At 40.4% G+C, this 23,576-nt stretch overlaps 1 protein-coding gene across 8 annotated transcripts in view; it reads right to left on the bottom strand.

Moving 5' to 3' along the window:
• Positions 1-23,576, bottom strand: part of ARHGEF3 (Rho guanine nucleotide exchange factor 3) — a 296,518-nt gene that overhangs the window by 4,893 nt on the left and 268,049 nt on the right. For all 8 annotated transcript variants that reach the window (XM_040628659.1, XM_040628660.1, XM_008703632.2 and 5 more), the window contains 6 exons: positions 21,162-21,332; positions 18,350-18,412; positions 16,407-16,503; positions 16,146-16,222; positions 11,049-11,306; positions 2,689-2,859 (listed from right to left, as the gene is read on the bottom strand). In XM_040628659.1, the coding sequence (XP_040484593.1) occupies positions 2,689-2,859; positions 11,049-11,306; positions 16,146-16,222; positions 16,407-16,503; positions 18,350-18,412; positions 21,162-21,332 (837 nt within the window). The remainder of the gene's footprint in view (positions 1-2,688; positions 2,860-11,048; positions 11,307-16,145; positions 16,223-16,406; positions 16,504-18,349; positions 18,413-21,161; positions 21,333-23,576) is intronic.

Genomic DNA, 23,576 nt, shown 5'->3' with positions numbered 1-23,576 from the left:
CCCACTCCCAAGGGAACCAGAGTGTGCTGTCATAGCCACAAAGAAAGATGATCAAAGAACTGGTCCTTCTCGGTTGTGTTCCTCAGAAACTCAGTTCTCTGAAGAGGTTGTGCTTGAAAGGCTGATGACTGATGTGTGTGTTGCGGGTGAAAAGAAAATCTCAAAAATAAAGGCTTGTCTCAAACCACATCATGAAAGCAATTTCGCTGGGTGGAGCTGGGGTAAACTGGCTCCACTCAATTCTAAGTGCTAGACTCTTCTCACAGTTTGGAAATGCTGACGAATTGAAGTGAAAAGATCTACAACTTCTGCAGCTGGTTCTGGTTTTCCAGTGGGGATATTTGGGAATGTGAACCCAGGGGTCTCAAAGAGGTGGAAACTCACATTAGAATCTCGATTTGGGGCAGGGGAAGCACATTCAGCATTATCAATTTTATATTTGGGAGAAAAGAAACTGGTGGATCCCCTCCTACGTCCACTCTGACACACACACACACACACACACACACACACACACACACACACACGTAGAAATTAAAGCTCAACCAAATGTTGGCTGATGGAAATAAAACTGATAATTTTGTACTGGGTGGGAGGAGATTGAGGAGTGAGAGTTTATCAAAAGTGCATTTAAACAGAGTAAAGCAAAAAAAATAACCAAGTTAAGGGTTTTTCTTTTCTTTTCTTTTCTTTCTTTCTTTTTTTTTTTTTTTTTGAGGGGGGATATAGAAAAAATGTTAAAGACTTTTCTTTGGGGATGGGGAAGGAAGGGGTTGATCATTGTTTTATATACTAAACATTAGTTGTTTTTTTTTTTTTAAACACTATTTCTACTTCAATCAATGCTCTAGCCATGGTACACAATTTGAACTCAGATTGTCTGAGAAACCTTTTAAAAACATCCCTTATTTATGAATGTTCACTGAGAATTTCCCTTCTTAGTCTCAACTCCTTTTAGCCCTCAAACTATTGAGCTTTTCTTCTGACACAGGACTTTGTTCATAAAGACTTCTATAATTTTACTGGGAAAAACAAATAACTAAAACCAACCTCCCACCCCAACTACTATCTTTGTTTTCAAAAATCTATCTGCTTGAAATATGAACTAGAGTTCCTCTTTAAATCCACCCAGAGAATCTCAGTCCTTGATTGAGGGACAGAAAGAGAATGGGCCTCATCCCAAGCAGTGATATATCTTCCCAACCACGTCCCACAGGGCTTCTGCCGAATATCAGACATTAGAAGTCCAACAGCATTTTCTGAAAATCAGAAAGAACCAGAATGCAGCTTTCTAGCAAGCAGTAACACTGTAGTCAGACAGAAACACTTCTTCAAGCGTCGGCCAGTGACCAGTCTCAATACCTCTGCTGGTTGGATCCCCAGCAGCTCTGATAATGGGTGCTATGACATACACTCAATGATTTCAAATAACATTTCCAAGCCTGCTCACAAATGACACTCCAAAGTCCAGGTCAAAATGTCGTCCCTTGAATCATCAAAGCTTTATTAAGAACTCTTTAACCTAGTTTTGCCTTTCATTCTAAGAGTTGACTAGATACTGAAGATGAAATATAATAAAAGAGGAGATTCTCTTTTTCAGTGGCCTTCCCAACATGGAATTTTAATATATATTGTATATAATAAAATCGATACATTATATATACATTTGTATGTATATGTATAAATTATAATATAGAATAGACATATTAGCATTAATTTCTACTGGCTACACAAAAAAAATAGCCTCGTAGGTTAAATGAATTTTGAACTCTTATAAAATTCAAATCCATCCTTCCTTTATACAAACATTCATTCATTCATTCACTCGCTCATTCACCTAACATTACTGAGTGTTAGTACATGCCAGGTCCCCATGCCAGGTTCCCATAACAGGTGCTGGGGATTAACAAGACATGGTCTCTACCCTAAAAGAGCATAGCATAATGGAAGATCCTGAGAGACATATGGTGGATAATTACAATCCATTGTACTAAGTACTCCAGGGAGATCCATCCAAGTTGCTATGATAGGAGAGGAGGAACAATTTCAATATCTACTCAGGAATAAAAGCCGGGAAATTGGGCAGAGTTAGATATGCAAAAACTGGTTTTAAAATGGCAGTCTGTGGGTGGGTACCAACCCATAAAAAATGCAAAGAATTTCTCATAAAGTTAAGAGTTTCAACTTAGGAGCTGTTTTTCTAAGATCATATATTTTTAACATCCTGTTAAAATCACCCCTTGTTTTCTAATATCAAAGCCGGAGGAGATGTTAACTATTCTGTATTTGTTCCTGAAGGTCATGATCAAATGAAACACAGAGTTTGCAACCCTCTGCTGGTTCTCAAAATTCTTCCTGAATAAATACTAGTTGTGAAATTTTAAAATATATATGTAATATATATTTTGTGTAATATAAACATATATATGAATTACAAGTTAGAAACACATAATACATATTATTTATATATAAATTATAATATGTAAATATATATACACACAATGTATATAATTATATATATCCTTATACATATGGGATCCTACGATACATAAGCTACTGGAAAGCAATTTTTGTCTGAAGAATGTGAGCCTGGGTAGGTAAGGCAGAGTAACAGGAGGGTGGACATCAGATGGATTAAGCGTTGGGGGAGTCTGGGGAGGAGACCACCGAGGGAGAGTAGCCACTCACCACGCCTCGATTGTTCTTCAGTTCTCCATGACAACACAGCACTCTCGAGTTGTCGATGAGAGAGTCTTTCTGGCCTTCTTCCAAGTAAAGAAGCCGCTCTTTATAATAGCGGCACTCAGATTCCCCAGTCTTGGTGTTGATTTCTGCCACAATTCCCTGAATGATGTTTATCTATGGAAACAAAGAAGAAAGTATGGGGAAAGTAAACAAACCATCCACACCAGTAGGTCCCGGGGCTCAGCCTAGAAGGTCACCACGACAGACTTGCATCTAATTCTGAGATTCGGTTATCTAACTGGCTGCCTTGGGAAAAGGCAAAAATAAATACATGTTTTGAATATATTGTGTCCATCTAATCATATACACATAAATATACATACACACACATGTATATTTGCATACACATACAGATATTTGTATTATATATAAAACTGATGTTGATGCATAATTTTGTCTGAGAGGAAGAGATATAAGGTATAGCTTTTGATGTGCAGGACTCATAACTCTATGTTGCACATTTCTTCAAACATGCTTACAATGTTAACAATGATAGGCATATAAAAACTTTACGCAAGGAGAGAAAACAAAGCAGAATGTAGTAGTCCCAAAAAGGGATCATCTTAGGGGGTTTGAACCCAGTTTGAAGGTTTCTCTACATGTACTCAATCTAACCTACAACCAACATTTGCAAATTGGGTGTGAAGAAATGGTTTGGATAGCTTTTGTGATAAAACATAAATGATTTAAAAAGGACGGAGAACTAGAAATGGAAAGAAAAGACACGAGGTGTAATGATGGGAACTGTTTGCCTATACACATACACTCGCCCTCATGCCTATAGCACATGTGAATATGTTGGGGTGGAGGGATTTCAGATCGAGGGTGGATACACTATTGTTAATACAAAATGAAACAAAACAAAGCAATAAGAGTACAGCACTCAGACACAATTAGTGGGCATTTATTCTGATGTGTTTTTGTTCTATCACATGGATAACATGTCTAAAAGATGTAAAATACTAAAAAACAAAGGAACAAGAAATTTGTTGAGTAAAAACTCAAGGACACCAGCCAAAGGCAAAATGATGACTTCCGCAGCAGGGTCCTCTGTCCTCTAAGAGTGAAAAGACCAGCAGTTCCAGCTTTCATGCAGTAGTAGTATTTTTTAAGTATTTATTTAAATTCCAGTTAGTTAACATGGAGTGTAATAGTAGTTTCAGGTGTACAAACGATTCAACACTTCCATAACAACACCCAGTGCTCATCACAAGTGCCCTCCTTAATCCCCATCATCTATTTCACACATTCCCCACCCCCCTCTGGTAACCACCAGTTTGTTCTCTGTCCTTAAGAGTCTGTTTCTTGGTTTGCCTCTGTCTCTCTCTCTCTCTCCCTCCCTCTTTTTTTCCCCTTTGTTTGTTTTGTTTCTTAAATTCCACATATGAGTGAGATCATATGGTTATCTGTCTTTCTCTGACTGACTGATTTTGCCTAGCATAATACTCTCTAGCTCCATCCATGTCATTGCAAATGGTAAGATTTCATTCTTTATGGCTAATACACACACACACACACACACACACACACACACATTCTCTATCCATTCATCAGTCAATGGACAAGGGCTGTTTCCGTAAGTTGGCTATTGTAGATATTGCTGCTGTAAACATCAGGTGTATGTATCCCTTTGAATTAGCATTTTTATTCTTTCGGTAAATACCTAGTAGTTCAATTGTTGGATCATAAGGTAGGTCTATTTTTAACTTTTTGAGGAACCTCCATACTGTTTTCCACAGTGGCTGCACCAGTTTGCACTCCCACCAACAGTACAAGCGGGTTCCCCTTTCTTCACATCCTCGCCAACACCTATTGTTTCTTGTGTTGTTGATTTTAGCCATTCTGACAGGAGTGAGGTGGTATCTCATTGTCGTTTTGGTTTGTAGTTCCCTGATGATCAGTGACATTGAGCATCTTTTCTTGTGTCTACTGGCTGTCTGTATGTCTTCTTTGGAAAAATGTCTATTCATGTCTTCTGCCCATTTTTTATTTGGATTATTCATTTTTTGGGCATTGAGTTTTGTAAGTTCTTTATATATTTTTGATACTAACCCTTTTTCAGATATGTCATTTGCAAATATCTTCTCCCATTCTGTAGGTTGCCTTTTAGTTTTGTTGTTTCCTTCACTGTACAGAAGCTTTTTACTTTGATGAAGTCCCAATATTTAATTTTTGCTTCTATTTCCCTGGCCTCAGGAGATATATCTAGAAACAAGTTGTTATAGCCATTGTCAAAGCGGTTACTGCCTGTGTTCTCCTCTAGGATTTTGATGGTTCCCTGTGTCGCATTTCATCCATTTTGAATTTACTTTTGTGTATGGTGTAAGAAAGTGGTCCAGTTTCATTCTTTTGTATGTTGCTGTCCAGTTTTCCCAACACCATTTGTTAAAGAGATGTCTTTTTTCCACTGGATATTCTTTCCTGCTTTGTTGAAGATTAACTGATCATAGAGCTGTGGGTTCATTTCTGGGTTTCCCACTCTGTTCCATTGATCTATGTCCTCTTTTTGTGCCAGTACCATACTGTCTTGATTACTACAGCTTTGTAATACAACTTGAAGTCTGCATTGCGATGCCTCCAGCTTTGCTTTTTCTTTTTCAAGTTTGCTTTGGCTATTCGGGGTCTTTTGTGGTTGCATACAAGTTTTGGGATTGTTGTTTGGGATTGTTGTTCTAGCTCTGTGAAAAATGCTGTTGGTATTTTGATAGGGACTGCATTAAATGTATAGACTGCTTTGGTAGTATAGACATTTTAATAGTATTCGTTCTTCTAACCTATGAGCATGGGATGTCTTCCCATTTATGTGTGTCATTTTCAATTTTTTCATTGGTGTTTCAAAGTTTTCAGAACATGAGTCTTTCATCTCTTTGGTCAGATTTGTTCTTAGGTATCTTACTGTTTTTGGTACAATTGTAAATGGGATTGATTTCTTAATTTCTCTTTCTGCTGCTTCATTATTGGTGTATAGAAATGCAACTGATTTCTATATGTTGATCTTATCCTGAGAATTTACTGAATTCGTTTATCAGTTCTAGCAATTTTTTGGTGGAGTTTTTTGGGTTTTCTACATAGAGTATCATGTCATCTGCAAATAGGGAAAGTGTGACTTCTTACTTGCTGATATGAATGCCTTTTATTTCTTTTTGTTGTCTGATTGCTGTGACTAGGACTTCCAGTTCTATGTTAAATAACAGTGATGAGAGTGGACATCCCCGTCTTGTTCCTGACAGTAGAGGAAATGCTCTCAGCTTTTCCCCATTGAGGATGATATTCACTGTGTGTTTTTCATATATGGCCTTTATGATTTTGAGGTATGCTCCCTCTAAACCTACTTTGTTGAGGGTTTTATCATGAATGGATGTTGTACTTTGTCAAATGCTTTTGCTCCACCTATTGAAATGATCATATGGTTCTTATCCTTTTTTATTAATGTGGTGTATCATGTTGATTGATTTGTGAATACTGAACCACCCTTGCAGCCCAGGACTCATGGTGGTATTAGCAGGAAAGACCTTAACAGATGAGAAATGGTAATAAGGCCTCTTCTTGGTTACATTTACTTAATGGAAGAACAAACCAATCTCTGAAAAGCAAAGTTTTAAAAGAAGCCTTTACTCAGTGAGAACTTACCAGATCTTGTAATGTGTTAAACTGGCAGTGAATTCTAAGATTGTTACGTGATTATTTTTCACATTCTAGTGAAATGATACCTTCTGCTCAAAGCCAACTGGATAAAAACTTCCACCCAGTTAGAACTCTGGCATTTCCAAGCAAGTCTGACAGAAGATCTTACAGCTCTGAAGTGATGTCTGGTGACTGTACCCTATGAACAGATGCGTAATCTATATATTTTTGTAGCTATTCTGAGTTTCAAAGCTCATTTATTCTTTTCTCTATTTCCCAAATTTTGGCGGTAGCACTCCTTTGATAATAAATATATCTTTTTAAAAAACACAGGCTTTTTGTATCATAAAATAATCTTTTTGGCCTTTAATGTCAACGTGACATTAAATATAAGTCCTATGAAATTGATCTGAGTTTTACTAACATAAAACAAATAATAAATAGAACACTTCGGTACACAAACTTTCTCTTTTTCTTTTTTCCCGCTCTCGGGTTTCAGACATACCTGATTATTTATTGTTACTTTTAACCACGCCCCCCCAAAAAAGAAAAAGAAACTTCACAAAACATACTGAAGCTATGATTCATCCTTCAAATTAGCTCAGTTAATGCTTGTTGGGCATCTATCTGTTCAGTGTCAAACTAGATGGTATCATCAAAGAGATGAGACAGGGTCCCTGCCCTCAAGAAGCTTTAAAACATATGGGAGGTATCTGACGAATTCTTTTACGTCTACCTTAAACTTTTACCTTACTACATTTTTAATATGTAGTGGAATCCATACTTTTTCCTTGCTTTTCAAGGTCTTAGCATTAATTGCTGTGGCTCTTCTTAGAGTTAGTTTACTATTACTGGGTTTACCTGGAATTAACTGGGTCTTGAGCCAATTTTTCTGAGTTTCCTGCAAGTATCCAGGAGACCAGAAAAATGATGTACTATAGGCATAAATATGTGTTCACTTCCTAATTGAACTCAGGGACTGAACAGCTGGCGTATCACATGAAGATTAATAAACTCAAACACCACAGTGGTTCCCCAGGCAGCTATGACTACTGTCTGATGCTACTTCTTTCTCTGGTGTTTGAAAAAATATAAAGACTAAACAATAGAAACAATCACCATATTCCACATTCTTTGCGGACATTATAATAGCACTTCTGGGTCTGCTTCCATTTATTAAATATTGCTTTGTAGTTTTATCTACCTCTACACTATAAGCATCTAATCTCTGCACTTTTTTTTTTTAAGATTTATGTATTTGAGAGAGAGAGAGAGGGAGTGCGTGCAAGTCGGGGGAGGGGCAGAAGGAGAGAATCTCAAGCAGACTCCCTGCGGAGCGCAGAGCTCAGCCTGGGCTTGACCTCAAGACCCATGAGATCGTGGTCTGAGCCGGAACCAGGAGTCGGACGCTGCACCGACTGAGCCACCCAGGTGCCCCCTGCCTTGGTTCTTGAGAGGAATTTATTTTGCAGAATCGCAGGGAGGAATGAAAGTGTATATAGCAGATTGCCAATAGCAAACAGTCATGGTGGTTATGCATTTAAGTTCAATTTATTGTTGCATCTCTCATCAGCGTTCAAACTGAAGGGAAAGGACCAGTAAAGCAAGATGATGACAATTACCTGGCAAAAAGGGGTTAAGCCCACACATGCCGCAATCATCATCCTCAAAGTACAATCTAAAAGCCCCGTCTAGTTCCTTGTGCGGTAATGTCATCTATTCGTAGGCTTGTGACATGAACCAAGAATAGCAGCAGCTCTGCAGGAACAGCAGGACTGTTCTTCTCATTGATTCCAGTCATTTTTTTTTTTTAAGGAGTTGGGGAACAGTGGCGGGCGGAGGGAAGAGATGGTCTGCCAGATCATTTGTTGGCTGAAACAATCCTTAGAATTTAAAATGTTCAACAACCAGACCTCTGGAATATCTACATATCCAAAGTTCTATTTAAAAATGTTCTCTTTGGGGGAAAATTTCTATCAACCCTCCAAAACACTGTTAAGAAATTCTAATAAAGATGTGGTAGTTTATGCATTGCTGTAAAAGCAAGACCTTTTTTAGGTCTAATTATAGAACTGGACACTTGGTGTAGAAGCAATTTACTTAGGTTCTCTGATTTTCCCCTTTTCAAACGTGGAAAATCTATTCACGGAACATGTAATTCAAGCTACATTGGTACTATGGGTTTTATGTTTATCAAGCATTCACAATGTACCCAAGAGTACAGGGCTAAATATTTCTGTTCATCTGGGTTAATGCCCAGAGGATTTTGAAAAGAAGGAAAAAAAAAACCCGACATTGCTGTGCTGCTATTGTGTAAATGGGCATTTAGAAGACTTGCTTTGAAGACATTTTCAAAGGCAGGTCTGCCATGCTTCCCACACAAATCTGCTGAATAACTAGGTGCAGATTCAACTTCTAAAAATGACATCACATTTTATGCACTAGGGAAACTGGTACATCCTTTCATATTGCAAACAACCGTCTTCTTATCTGTTGTTAAATCCAAACTTTAGCTCACTGGGTGATTTTAGAAACAGAGCATTATTCTTTCCTGCTGCATATTAAAAAGAAGAAATCTTAACAGTAAAACTCAGAGCAGGCTCACGTGCTTCAAAAAAGTAATTATTTAGACTAGCTTGAGCTCCCTGTTGTTTTCATTCCTGCAGACCACACACTTGCTGGGATGAAATATGGACAGGAGGCAACTCTACCACATGCTTCCCGGTAGTAAAAAACAGACTTGATGAAGTGGGATGGGCCTCATCCCCAGTGCCTGTGTCGCCTATCCATGCTGGATTGGGGACCTGGTCTGGGTGTGTTTGCAATCAGTCAAGAGCATCTTTCCTCCATCTTCTCTATCCCTACAAGGAGACACCTGGCCCAGCTCTGCACCAGTGAAGATTCTCTACAAAGCCTGGGGGCCAGACAGCTTTCTGCAATTCTATAGGCAACAGGGGCTCAAAGAAGCAGCCAGGCTTTCAGCTCCATGGTATAGGATCATAAAGAAGTGAAACGGGCACAGGATTTGCAGTTTACACCGAGAGATTTCAGACATCAGCTTCATCACGTGCTGGCTCTGGACCCAGGCAAGTTATTTCAGCCCTCCACGCCTCATCTGCAATATGGTCCTAACAAGGACGGCTATTGCCTAGGTTATTATAAAGATTAAGTGAGATAATAACTTATACGGTGATTACATAAAGCTGATTTACTAGGTACTCAAGAAATGTCAGCAGGTATTGCTAGCATTATTATTGTTGTGATTACTACTAATTATTATTAAAGCCCTCTCAGGGAGGAGATAGGCATTTTGCTCACAGATTTCATAGCTTCTGATTTTCAAGTCACCTATGCATATCCTCTTTCTGTTCCAGATGCAGTCAGGGAACGAGCCCTTTGAAGTGGTCTCTGAGCCTCCATCTCCACGGCTCTTCCCTCAGGAGGTTTCCATGACTGCATGCCTAGACCACTGCAGCAGCCTCTCAGCTTGCCTCCCTGTCCCCTGTCCTACAGACAAGGAGACTAATGTGTCCAAGGTTCCACAGCTTGTCAGCGACGGAGCTGGGATTTGAACCCTGAATGCAGCTACTTAGAAATCAAAAAACAAACAAAACACAACAAACGAAAAACATCTCAAATTAATATTTAAAACCCTCTCCATAGGGGCACCTGCGTGGCTCAGTCAGTTGAGTGTTTGCCTTTGGCTCAGGTCATGATCCTGGAGTCCCAGGATAGAGCCCCACACCGGGCTCCCTGCTCAGTGGGGAGTCTGCTTCTCCCTCTGCCCCTCACCCCGCTTGTGCTCTGTCTCTCTGTCGTGCACATTCCCTCTCTCTCGAATAAATAAATAAAATCTAAAAAAAACCCCACAACCCTTTTTAACCAGATCTGAACCCCCATCCTCTGCCTTCTCTCCTGCTGCTTCCTCAGAATATCCTCAATCCCAGGCTGACTGACCCCCGGTATTCCCCAGTCATTTCCTGTGTTGTCATTCCTCCATAGCTTTGCTCAGGCCACTGGCTCCTCGTGGTCTGCCATCACCTCTGCTCTGTCCCCCAGAGCACCCCAATCAGAACCAAGCTCTCCAGACACAACACTCACTGTTCACAATATTCTCATGAGATGGATCCATTTTTCCTGGTTTTCTATTGCTGCTAGGAAAGAATCTCTCTCTGTTCATTTTCTGGTGAGCAGGACTTTGGACCAGGTCGGTCCCTCACTGCAATCAGAGGTGGAGGAAAGCTGGATCTGAAATGGGTGTCAACTTCACAAATGGGCTCAGGGGCTAAGTTAAGAGGCAATTCCCATTGGCTAACTAAACAGATATTCAATTTAAAATCTCCAGAGATCTTAACCCTCACAACCGTTGTAGCAAACAGATTACAGTTTATTATGAATTGTAATTACAGATTACAGAGTTACCCACACAGAATCAAGAACTTCTAGAAATCAAAGTGACCTTTGGGTGCATTTCATATAAACACTGCATTTTATAGGTTGGGAGAGTGAGGCAGAGAGAGAAGTGACTTGCAAAATCAAAACATGATGGATGGTAGCACCAAGCCTGGAAGCCAGGAGCCCTGGGTCCCGTGTACCCAGAGACCCTTCATCCAGCCACACACCCAATCTCCTAGACGCAAGGCAGAAAACAAGGTAAAGACAAAGAAACACGAACTTACAGCTTCCTCCAGGTGCTGCTGATCTGGATTATCATTTGGGGTGTGCCTCAAGATTTCCCGAAGAAGCAGAGGGTATTTCACTAGACGGCTCCTTGGAATATCAAGAAAATTCCAGAGGTCTAGCTTGCGGCTAAAGGGGGACTCTAAACACCGCTGGAGGAAATCCTGGACTCGGTGGTCTTGTTTTTTGTGGTCCAGCAGAGCTTTGGCGGCGACTTGATTGCTGCAGTAGCTGTCGTAGGAGCTGAGACAAGGCAGCTAGGAAAGCAACATCAAAATGGGGTTGGAGTGTGGCACTAATTGTGCTCTAAAGCTACAAGCAAATATCACTTGTGCGGACTGAACAAACCTAACTGGTCTCCAGACCTGGCCAACATTCCTTTATCTGCACAGCTGGAGGAGACAGACTAGTGCAATCTGCAAAATCGCAGGCAATGGACAGTTTTTAGGCTTTGGCTTGTTTGCACGAAGTTATTTTCTTAGTTGCACATCTACTTTGACTGTTAAGACCCCATCATAATTTTTCTGCGTTTCTGCCAATCTAAGCTAGAAACAAAAGAACCAGAAAAGACTGTATATGCACACAGCTCAAAATTTTCCTGAACTTCCAAAAGTGTCTGGTGAGGGGAAAGCTTCCTATCTTTAAAAACAAACAAACAGGATTTATTTTAAAATTATTCATAAGAAATTCATCTGGAAGAGTTAGTGGCATAAAAAGAAAGCAAGGGGTCAGACTCCATGGCCCAGCCCTTTGCATGGCCTTGTGCAAGCATCTCTCTGTTAGCTGAAGGTTACCGGATTCCAAGGTGGGCCAATTATAAAGAAGTCCAAGAAGTTAAAGCAAAAGCATAATTAGTAAAAAATTAGATGCAGGAAGCATTTAGAAAAATCTTTTAAGTTAGATTCATGGTTAACATCACAGCACCATGCAAAGAACATTTAAGCCTAAAGACTTTGGAACACTTCACTTCCACTATCTTCCTTCTAGCAAAATACTAATTTTCCTGACATGTCCCATCAGTCACATTGTGCAAACACAGAGTCAGAGATCCAGGGAGAAGGCTGTTCATCTCCCTTTTCCACTCCTTCCTATTAGTGGAAGGCTCAGCAACCTAACGCATGGGCTGTCAGCTTCCGGAAAGGTACCGGAGGCAATAAAAAGCAGCCAATGGCCCTGTTGTGTTTGCTTCTCGCCCTTGGACTAAGGAGCCACATTTACCACAGCACCTGCCCTGTGGAGGATTCAGAGCAAGACAGTGGCAAGAGCGTCTTTAATTTCTGCATCCTCGATACTTTGCATCGGGCCTACCATCCACAGACATCCAAAGTTTATATTCCGAAAGAACAAATAAATGAATGTTTAATGGTTTCCAGATTAGGTAATATTTGATGGTCTGGCAACATGGCTTAGAAATAAATTGTGATAGCATCTGAACAATGGGTCAAAGTGTAATATTCTGTGGCTTCTTTTAAACCTCTTATTGAAATTATTTTCTCAGCAACTGAAACCAAAAAAGATACCAAGGAAGTAATGTTTAAGTTCACTGTCGAGTTTAACATTCTTTGGAAAGGTCTACCTTCCTTACATGGCATAAAAAAACAAACAACAACAAACAAACCAAAAAACCCAACAAAACACACACACACACAAAACCCTTTCTTTGTGTTAAAAAGAGCTACAGAAATTCTTTCCTCAACCTTATATTTGAAAGTAATGATAATTGCTACTTACACACACACACACACCCCAGATGTGGTATTGTGGCTTGTAATTCAAGATTTTCAGAGTTAATTAAAAAGAGCTTCAGGCCCTCTTAATTTCATTTCCACTTCCTCGCCTTTTAAAAAGACCTGGAAATGCCCAATGTTTTCATTATGGAGAAACAAATCAGCACTAACTATTAGAAGTAAACTAGTGAGGAAGCTGACCACACTGCTGCTCACCGCCCAATGGGCCATTACTCTCTGATCTGGCTGCCTCCGCTGCCATGGCAACCCGATCCAGCTCTGGTCCTGTTCACACCTGACAGGGTGCTCATTTCCTGGGCATGACCTGAAAGGCTATCTGGTTCACCCCACTGGCTAGAAAGGGCTACAAGTGATAACTTGATAGGGAAGGAAGAATATACACATCTTGGTTCCCAAATACATACACATTCACTTACAGAAAATGTGAGAGGTGATAATAGAGTGGTTAAGCGGGCAGACTCTGGAACCAGGGATAATCATGCTCAAAGCCTAACCTGGACAGTTACTAGCCAGGTGACCCTTCTGAGCCTCAGTTTCCCCACTTACAAAATGCACATACTAAAGTACTCCTGTCTTTTAATGAGACAAGGCAGACAAAAAAAGAGCTTGGCTTCTGGGTAAGAATCTGTAAGTACTAGCTATTAAAGCAAAAGTAATATAATTAGTAAAAAATTATTTTTTTATTATTATTTATCCCTAGGATACTTTCGTTGAAGAAACTGTGGTTTAGAGAAGCAAAACTACTTGCTCAGCTAGAGACAAAACCAGTCTGCAGCCTTTTCTCCCCCACCCTTCCCCCCAAAGCTCTGAACTCCTCGACATCTCTTTAAATAGACTATCAAGAATTTATAAAGGAAACTCTTTGACTTTCTTCAGAAATTCTTTTTATCTCCCTAACACTGTGAAAAGTGACAGAACAAATCTATTTTTTTGCTGCCATGTACCCTGCCTCTCTCTATAGAATTAAAATTTAATTAGAACCCAAATTAACATAAGAACTTGCTGCCTTGGAGAGCTTGTAAATTATTTAAATTTATTAAATTATATAAATTAAGTTATATAAATTTGTTACTGAAAAAACATTAGCATGAAGATAAGTCGCTTGGGAAGTTGTTTCTGTCCAACAGGGGATGTGTATGGGATCAGGCCTACCGCTCCGGGAGATGGTACCCTGGTTGGCTCCCTGAGGAAACCAACACTCTGCTTTAGGCCTTCAAAGTACAAGTAATTGATTCATTCTAAGGTCAAAAGGACTAGCCAGGCCTGTCCCACTTGGGAGGCTCACTTGTTTAAAAGGGTTGTTTTTTTTTTTTTCTCACCTTTTTTCCCTGGGAGGGGTTTTGGTGGGTGAGGGCTGCGAATAAATCAATTTTTCATGGGTTGAATGGGCTCTGACTTTTCTCATTCAAAGTCCCCTCAGATGTTTATTTTGTTCTGTTAAAAAGACCAGAACTCAAACAGATGTACCCCTTGGTTTACAGTTCCCACTCGCACGGACACATCTGCAGTTAAAAGTGGGAAAACATTTAACAGCTCGTCAGGCCTGATAAATAAGGGCCGTTTCTCATGAGGTCTGGTCACAATTGGCCAGTTGTTTAATTTTAGGCTGCTCTTCAAGCTGTAAGTCCCCATTTGATGTCTGAAGGGTTCAGATAGCAGTGGAAGTGGTCACATTTCCTTTGAGTATGTATAGAAAAGGCCTGCAAAAGCCACCCCCAGATCAAGCCAATTTCCTAATAAGAGCGGCAAGCATTTATTTCAGAAAAAAATTAATAACAAGGCAAATGCCTCCACTTTTGCTTCTGGCATGAACTGACAATTTGTGTATGATGTCGAAGGAAACCACGTCATTCTATACGGCCATCTCGTCAAACACAGAGCAGGCATCGTGCTAATTCTGGAGCGGGGCCTCACTGGCCCCTTCCCCCACACCCATCAAAGCAGCCCACAGACTCAGGAAGTTTAAGAAATATTGAGGCAGAATCTCTCTTCTCATTACACCTTCTCTGTCTCCAGCTGGCTTGCTCTCTTTAGAGAAATTTCTTTGAAGGCTAAAGAAGTTAAAACATCTACCACATCTTATAATAAAATGAAAGTCAAAAATATGAGATGAATGATCTCTTCTGAAATATTAAGGCACATTTTCTAAATTATTCATCTTAGAAGATTGCTTGCCTTTCAGATGCCCTTGGGGCATTTCGGCTTCATGCTAAAAGTGACTTGGGAACTAAAGCTATCTAAGTCATGAAACCCTCAAATTTTCTTGATCAAGGCAATAATTGAGAAGCAGAAGTTAGGATAAGAGAGCAACATCAAAACACAGGAACTGGAGAGCCTAGGAAGGTTAAAATATAACTACAAATGTAACTGGATCAAGAGAACTCACATGGTGATAGTAGGATTTATAACTTTCACAACATTCCCCAAACAGTGGAATGACTCTAATGCTGGCTGCTGTGGCACTTCCTGCCTATTTTTCTGGAAGACTGTGTGGATCAGAGAGATGAGAGAGCTAATCCTGCCTGGAAGAAGTCATCAATGTAATCTGCTTTTATTACCTGCTTCATAACAAATGAAAACCACCTGGAGCTGGGATGGTACAGGCAAGGACTCAAAGGAAACAGAGATGAAGTAATAGGGAATGGTGGGGACTGTGGCAAAATAGAAAGTGCATGCCTGCTCTAAAGTACATTAACAAACGAACGAGCACATTATGGACCCAAAAAACACAAATTCAGCCCCAAGACAATAAATTTAGAACCCCTAATCTAAGGTCACAACTGATTTCTTTGTTAAATTAGGAAAGGAAATGAGTTATTTGGGCTGAAGGTCAGCATAATACCAAGCCTTCCTATGAAGTGACTCAGAATCAGATATATGCCAAACATTAACAACATTTAGTATTACCTTGTGTATGAAACTACATTTTACCATGAGAGTTTTTCTGGAGCCTGAATAAAAGCACCTTTTTTTGTGATGGATAAGAATATGTCTGTGAATATTTACTGAAATAGAAATGATAATAATTATATTATTAGTAATTGGCCTCAGCTGAATATTAACTAGTTTTACTTCATTTGATGTAAAACTAGTAACCATTTCATATGTGCCTTTACTTATTTTATTGCAAAAAGGCCACGTTATCTTTAAATGCTGCAAATTTGTATTAAGAAAAATAATTGTTTCCGTGCATTGAGGAGATAAAGCCTAGATATGATAAATTTTGCTAGGAATTTGCTATTTATGATGTCAAGCTACCATTTGCCACTACAAAAAGTCTAGCTAAAATGAAACTCTACCTATGTTATTGAAATTCATTCTCAATCAAGACTAGAGAACTTTTCTTACCCAGCCCACGAGGATGGGACCGACATGTTCAGTGGAGCCATCAGGCTTCCGAGCATCTCGAAGTTGACTAAGGAGCTCTGGTAAAAACAAAAAAACAAAAAAACAAAAAACAAACAAAATGCTTATTTTGTTAGGCATTCAAATATGAACAGGACTGGAAGTAGATTCTGGGTTAATCACATTATTACATAATCATGACTTGCTGTAGGACGACTCAATCAAGGCTACAAGTCATGACTCATTCTGGGAACAAAATTATACCTTCGTGTAGAGGAATGAGAGAGTCCAGTGTTCCAAAAATTTGATTCAACTCTTGTTCTGTCATTATGGAGAGTTTCAGCATGGGGTCATGATAGGCCTGTACAAGAAGGGCGAGAGAGGCAAGCAAACACTTAAAATCAGAGGAAGCAAGTGGTTAATGTAAATGGCATCAGTGTCTGCGAGGCCCCACGTAATAACAAAATAGTTGGCTCTCCCCCAACAACTTCTTCCCTAATGCTATGGAGACAGCAGCTGGGTGTGGCCGGAGCAGATGAGAATCCAGCATTGCCTTGAGCCGTTTGTGGTTGTTGATAAACCCAAGGAGATTTTTAAAAAGGTTCTTTATTCTAGTATATCATACATCTAGGCAAGGGTGAGTACAGAGCCGATCTGATTTGTATAATGTTTTAAAATTTAATGTGATTGAAGATCTTGCAGCTTGAAAAACTCTTAATTTATACAGAATTAGCTACTAGCAGCAGGTTCTTTTTCAATTGGTCCATATTTAAGTAAAGGAAGAAAGAAAAATTGATGGCATCCTTTACGACTGCTCTGAAGCCAAGAGGCCAAAATCTCTGTCAATCTTATCATCTCTTACTCATGATAATTAAACAAGAACACACAGTTATACCCAGGTCACTGTAATAGAGCACAAAGACTCAGAGGGCACAGTCCCTGCCTCCAAGAAGATTTATAAAGGCAAGCAGAAGGTAAGAAAAACATGTGGATAATTAGATACATGTTTTAAAAAGCTCAAGACTAAAAACAGGAGAGATGTCACATAGCCGTAAAAACTGATCAAATCATAAGTGCTTAGAGGGTGAAAGAAGTAAAGCTGGAGTGGTCAAGGGAGATTTAAGAAGAGCTGCCTGACATGGAGAAGGGGGCAGTAAATACTGGCGAAGAATGAATTGAGATTTGAGCTAGTTCCTGGAGAATGGTTGGATATGGGTGGTTGAAAGGAAAGGAAGAGTTTCTAGGAAGGTAGAACTACCATAAGCAAAAGGACGGCAGTAAAATATCCTTAAGGTGCTTAGCTTTGGGGAATCTTGATACAGGAAGGAAGAGCTGAACAGCTGACCAGCAAGATGTCTCACAGAGTTAAATGCCTTCTTTGTCATCTCCGTCTTCCACCTCCTCCAGCCTTGCCTAAAAACTCAGTTTCCTGGCTGTGTTCTAGGCAAAGTGTAGATGGCCATCTCCTGGGAATGCTACAGATGGGACTTCATATCAGCAGGAATCTGGACTAAGGCCACTTAAAAGAAGGGAGGCATCTTTCCAACCCTGTGATTCTTTAAAGGAGGCTGGGTATATCAGATGAAGGAGTCTGGATTTCAGCCTTTGGTTGGGGGGAGTGACCCACCCCCTTCATTCCAGTGATCCCCTGGAATGGAAAGGTTTTGAGGAAAGTGTATTGTCCAGATAACACAGGCTACAAGGCATGGGTCTCCTTTCCCTTTCTGCACACAATGTAATTAAAACACAAGTTTCTATATAAAAGACCTAATTCACATGACGGTATGCAATTGCCTCACTTAAGCACTTTCTCTACTTAGGAGATTCAAGTGGCTTTATTTCTAAGACACTGTTCCAGTTTCAGACATCTGCACGCTCTCTCCCATGGGTAAGGAGGCTCCGCATGCGAGACAATGAAATATATGGAAAGCCGGGCCTCTATGAACACTTCCTGATTAAACTCAAGTATTCTTTGAGATGCATTAGAGATGTGCACAGGAGAACCCCTATAGGTACCAGGTCTAGAGAACTTTCTTGTTTTGAGCCATTTTCCCCCCTACTTGGTTTGTGTGGATTCTTCTCAATTGTTGATAACCTGTTTTAGTCATAAAAAGAGTGCTCCTAAGACACAATCTTAGAATTGTGAAATTACTCATAAGAAAAAAAAAAAAGGAGGTGGCCCAAATGACCACTGGATTCAAATTTACCTTTTTTGCCAATTTCAAGTCCTCTATCAAGTCTTCTTCTCCTTGGGAAAGCTCAAAGATTGCCTGCAAGCAAAGAGAAAACACATTCATGGAACACTCCATTTATGAGACCAAATTCAAACAGTGCTGGTTCTGTTGTTCAAAAACCCAGATCTACCCATTTCTTAAGAATTTTTAAAGGATTCTTTAAAAAGTTAAATTAACCTGCAGCAAATGCATCTAAGTAGCTAAAACCTATAAAGGAAGAATTTTGCAAAACTTCTGTATAACGTACTCACCCGTTTGTGGGAGAAAGGGGTTCCACATATGTTTCCAACCCAGTAAGTCATCTTTCATGTTACAGAACTTGGGTGCATCCAAACAAGAGGAAACTATTTTAGGTAAAATAATGACAGTTGGATTCTGCGTCTCTCATGTGCACAGCAACCGTCATAAACGATTTCGGGGTCTGTTCTCAGGGATGGGCATGGCTGTATAATGAACTGGGCCGTCACAATTTGTTTTTGTTCTACTCAACAGAAGGTGAATCTCAGCAGAAAGCTTTATTCTTATCAGCCACTTGTCTTGAGGCTGGAATTGTAGGAAGAATCTAATATTTTATCACTCTAAATGTCTGGTGATGTTAATTCATTCTAAATTACTTCTCAGCCCTACACGGTACAATAAATAAAATTATAGGAGCCAGCTGTGTGCAAGAGTGTGTAAATAGACCGTTTCTAATTTGGCTCTATTAAGCCATTATAATTTAAGAGCTATATGTGCAGAATACTCCTTTCACTCATCTGGGAGTCTAAACTGTTGGCAAACATTAATTGTTAAAGGACTCTATGATTAGTCCTTTAATAGGAGTGATAGTTTGGGGACTACTACATTTCTTTCAGACTAAAGGGAAGGAATGAGCAGCCCTGGAGAGCACCCTCCATCTCTGGGGTGGATGGAATGTAAGACAATGAGTTTGCTCTCAGCTAAAGCAGGTGGAGGAAGAATACTGTGTTGGAGGCTAGTGCATGGTAACCTCCCCCAAGGCCCAGTAAAGCTTCCACATCATGCCCTCCTTGTATTCTGTTTTGTTGAACCTTTTATTTTGAAATAATTACAGACTCACAGGAGAAGTAAACATAGAACACCGAGGTCCTGTGCCCCTTCTACTCATCTTCCCCCAATAGTGGCATCTTCCAGAACTACAGAGCATTATCGAAACCAGGAAATGGGTTGCACAATACAGTTAACTAGACTTTACTTAGACCTCCTCAGATTTCCTTGTACATCTGTTTTACTAGAGCTCACTTACATAGGTCTGATGGTCTGACTGACCAAATGTGGTCCCACTGACCAAATGTGGTCCCCAGGAGAGGAAAACCACAGAACCCCATACCGGGAAACACCACCGTCAGATATCTGTTGTGAGACAGCACAGTGTCACCATGAAGACCAGGCTCTGGAGTAGGACAGGACCTGGGTTCAAATCCCAGCTCTGTAACTTTCTAGATGAGTGAGCTTGTATTCACTATACCTTAATAATCTCCCAATCTGCAGAATCAATCCCTCCCTCCTTCCTTCCTTCCCACTATCAGATTGTACAAGTTATATATGTATACTGGTAACACTTGGGAAAACACAAAAAAAGTGTAAAGTGGAAAATTTTAACGTACCCATAATACCATCTAGTTAACTATTCTTAGGGTTTTGCCACATTTCTTCGCAGATTTTTTTCAGTGCATGTATTATTTTAAAATACTTTATTGTTTCTTTTTAATAGGTAATACATTAACACAGTTCAAAATTTAGAGTGCACAAAGAGGTACATGGTGAAAACTTTCCTTTTTACCTCTACTCAGCCACCCAGTTCCCTCCCAGGAGGCAACAATGTTACCAGTTCCTTGCAAATCCTTCCAGAAATATTTTATGATTCTACAAGCAAATACGTGCACCTACACACATATGTTCATTTTTCTTTGTGCTTTCACACAGATGGTAAAAGGACATGATATACCCAATTTTGTGCCTTGCCTTATCCACTTAGCCATACATGCGTATCAACACTTCTAGTTAAGGCTACACTGTATTTCAGGTATATCTTATAGATATTCATTATTTAGCCAGTCCCTGGCGATAGATGTTCAGGCTCTTTCCAGCGCTATTATAAACATTACTGTGATGAAAACCTTACATATATATCCTTTCATCTGTGTATAAGTGTGTCTGGCAGATAGATTCCTAGAAAGGAATCGTGGAGCCCAAACCTAGAAAGTTTTCAAGTATTCCTTTTGCCAATGTCAGGTTTTCCACAAAAATAGACATTCCAAGGGTTTCACTAGGCGATGTGCTAGATGTGCTTTGGCATAGCCTGGCAGTGACAAGCTTTCCATAAAGGGTAAGATGACCATAGTCATTTAGAACTCTTGATACAGAAAACTTACAGGTCATGAAAGGAACTGCATTCCATAGACACATTCTCCACAAAACCGAATCAAAGTTTCAGAAGCTGAATATTTTAAAATATTCTAGAAGTTGCTATTAAAATATAACTCAAGTGATTATTTTTGTGAGCTCCAGGACCCTAAACAGACACTTCCTGATTCATTTTCTTTGTAAATTCAGATTTTCACATCAGTTTCTTTTTAAAGCAGGGGCCACCCACCCAGCTGGAGGCTGGGTTCTCGGTTCCTTACAAGGCGTGACATCCCCGTCAAGTCCTCCTAGAAATGCAACGAAGAACTGATTGGGAGCCTGCGGTGTAGACGCAGTTTGGCTCTCGCCTGTGGTGCACCTTGTTCCAGACACAGGGCCAACTCCTGGGTCCCGAGCCTACCTCCTGACGTTTGATTTCCTTGGACGGAAGCATCTGATTGACGCACACATCGAAGGTCTCACTCCACAGCTTGCTGTCCCTCCGCTTCGTGCTTGAGGGGGCGGCATTTCTGGACCAGGGTCGGGGGGCGAGGATGTCAGGGCGGCTCTCGCTGCGGAAGCTGATGGAACGCTAAACAATGAGGAAAACAAACCATCACGGGGGCCGTGGCAGGACTTGGGTGGATTGTTAGAACGGCTTCCTGTCACTGACAGAACATAAATCAGATATTCACAAGAAAGAGAGGACAATGCCACAAGGCCTTCCCTTTTGGGAAGCGGGGTGTTTTCTTGAGTCTACGTGCTAAGGGAAATTGGGCAAAGGGGCTGCGTTCACACAGGTGCTGGGAGTATCCGTTCTGTGAGACTGGGACACCGTACAGAAACATGCACAAAGACAGCTCTCAGAGAAGCCACAGGCTCCGCTTCTTTCCAGTGGACACCCCCTTCTTCAGAAGAACGAAGGTTAACAGCAGTGGATGGCCTTTACACCTGGCTAGTAGTCCCATCTTCCTCCTCCATCAAGGAACAGAAGCCCGCCATCCTTGGCTATCCCACTTGGTACACAGTTTGGGTGGGATGCCCCAGACCTGACCAGTCAGAGCAGTCCTCCACCCTGGTTCAGGGACAGGCACCTGATTCTCAGAAATGTGCTAAGTGGTTTATGGGAGAAAGAGTGGCAGGGTCTTTATTCCTTTGGTACTGTGAACTCAAGAGATAAAATAAGCAAGAATTTCTTGCAGCAGCTCTCTCTGGTCATGCAGCTAAGTCCATTTGCTATCAAGGAAAATAAAGGGACACACAGAATGAAGGATAGAGGGAGAGGGACTGACAGAGGGAGGGAGCAAGCAAGCTTTACCCACACTGTTTAAACCCCTGGATCCCACTGTGCGTGACGCCAGGAAAAGCCACTCTTAGATTTAGATTAAACCCCTTCCGTTTACATTAACCTCAGTTGGGATTCTGTTAATTTGAAAAGTACCAACTAATATGTGTATTAAATTCCGCCTTGACAGCAAATGATGCCTGTCCCTGAGGTATTTTCTTATTTTCCAAAGAGGCCCTGGTGGACTTTGGGGTGGTCTGACTCTCCAAAGCCCACTCTTGAGGCTGAAACATGCTATCACGGTGCCTTCTCATGACAAGTACAAATGATCAAGAAGAAAGCTAAGTGCATCATCTTTAACCTTCATCCTGGAAGATTTCAACACTCTTATTGGGAACTTGGCCAAAGCAATAAGGTGTTGCTGTGCTCAAAACCACATTCTAATTTAGTAAGACATGGCTGTGGCCACATGTCTATGGCCTTCAGAAGTTCCAACTCCTCAGTTTGGCACAGAAGGCCTCTTGTAATCTGACCACAGTCTATACACCTAGAATCACTTCCTGCCACTCACCCATGAGCCCTCTATTCTCCAGCCCTACTAGGCAATCTGCCATTTTCTAAATGCATCATGCTTTGCCATCCCTCTGTACTTCCTTCAAGTCGTCTTCTTTTCCTGGGAAGCTTTTCTTTCATTTACTAGCTGGCTAACTCTTAAGTGTCCTCAGGATATAACTCAAACTCCTCCTCTAAGAATCCTTCACCACTTTCCCAGAGCAATTTGGACATATCTGATATAGCAATGATCACATCTTATTACACTTATTGGTCACCTGCTCTGACCTATAAACTTCCTCAGGGCAAGAACTGATTTTGCATGTGACATATGAGCTGTCATCACTCAGATATTCTAAAGCAGCTTCCAAATATTTTGAGATTCAACAATAAAACTTAAGAAAGCAAAGAAAATTTTAAGGGAGCTATTCAACATAAGGGCATTGTTAAAAAAGTTTTAATTCATCTGCCTGATGGTATATTATCCAGCCAATTAGACAATTCTGAGACCATTTTAACAGCTAAAAATCCCTTCCATGTAAGTTAAAATCAGAACTAAAATCTGTATATGAATACTGTTTCTAGTTATGAAAAAAAGCACATGAGCAAAGATATGAAAGGAACACCAGAAAATTCTATTGTTTTTGCCTGATGACATGATAGGTGATTTTTTAAATCCTAGTTTATACATTTTTTATAATTTTAGAAAAAATGAATAAATGAAAAATGTAAAAAGAAACTTCCAAGGGGCTTCGAGGTATTCTCACAACCCTCTTGAAGCAGGAAGTTAGCTGTTTGCAAGTAGCAACAGGAGTTCCTCAGGCTTCCAAGAGCCCCTGGGCTTATTAGTGAGCTCATGATCATTGGACCAGCCCCTGATGCTGGTCAAGAAAGGACTTGCACCAAATACGCGGTTTACTAATGGTATCTTGCAAATCCTTGTGATGTCTTGAAAACAGGCCCTTATAAACAGTGACCAGACTAATGCCTGCAGATCGT

Source organism: Ursus maritimus, unplaced genomic scaffold (assembly GCF_017311325.1).
Source record: "Ursus maritimus isolate PB19 unplaced genomic scaffold, ASM1731132v1 scaffold_14, whole genome shotgun sequence".
Classification (NCBI taxonomy): Eukaryota; Metazoa; Chordata; class Mammalia; order Carnivora; family Ursidae; genus Ursus; species Ursus maritimus.
Note: the sequence above shows the minus strand (reverse complement) of the source record. Positions and strands in the feature narration are given on the sequence as shown.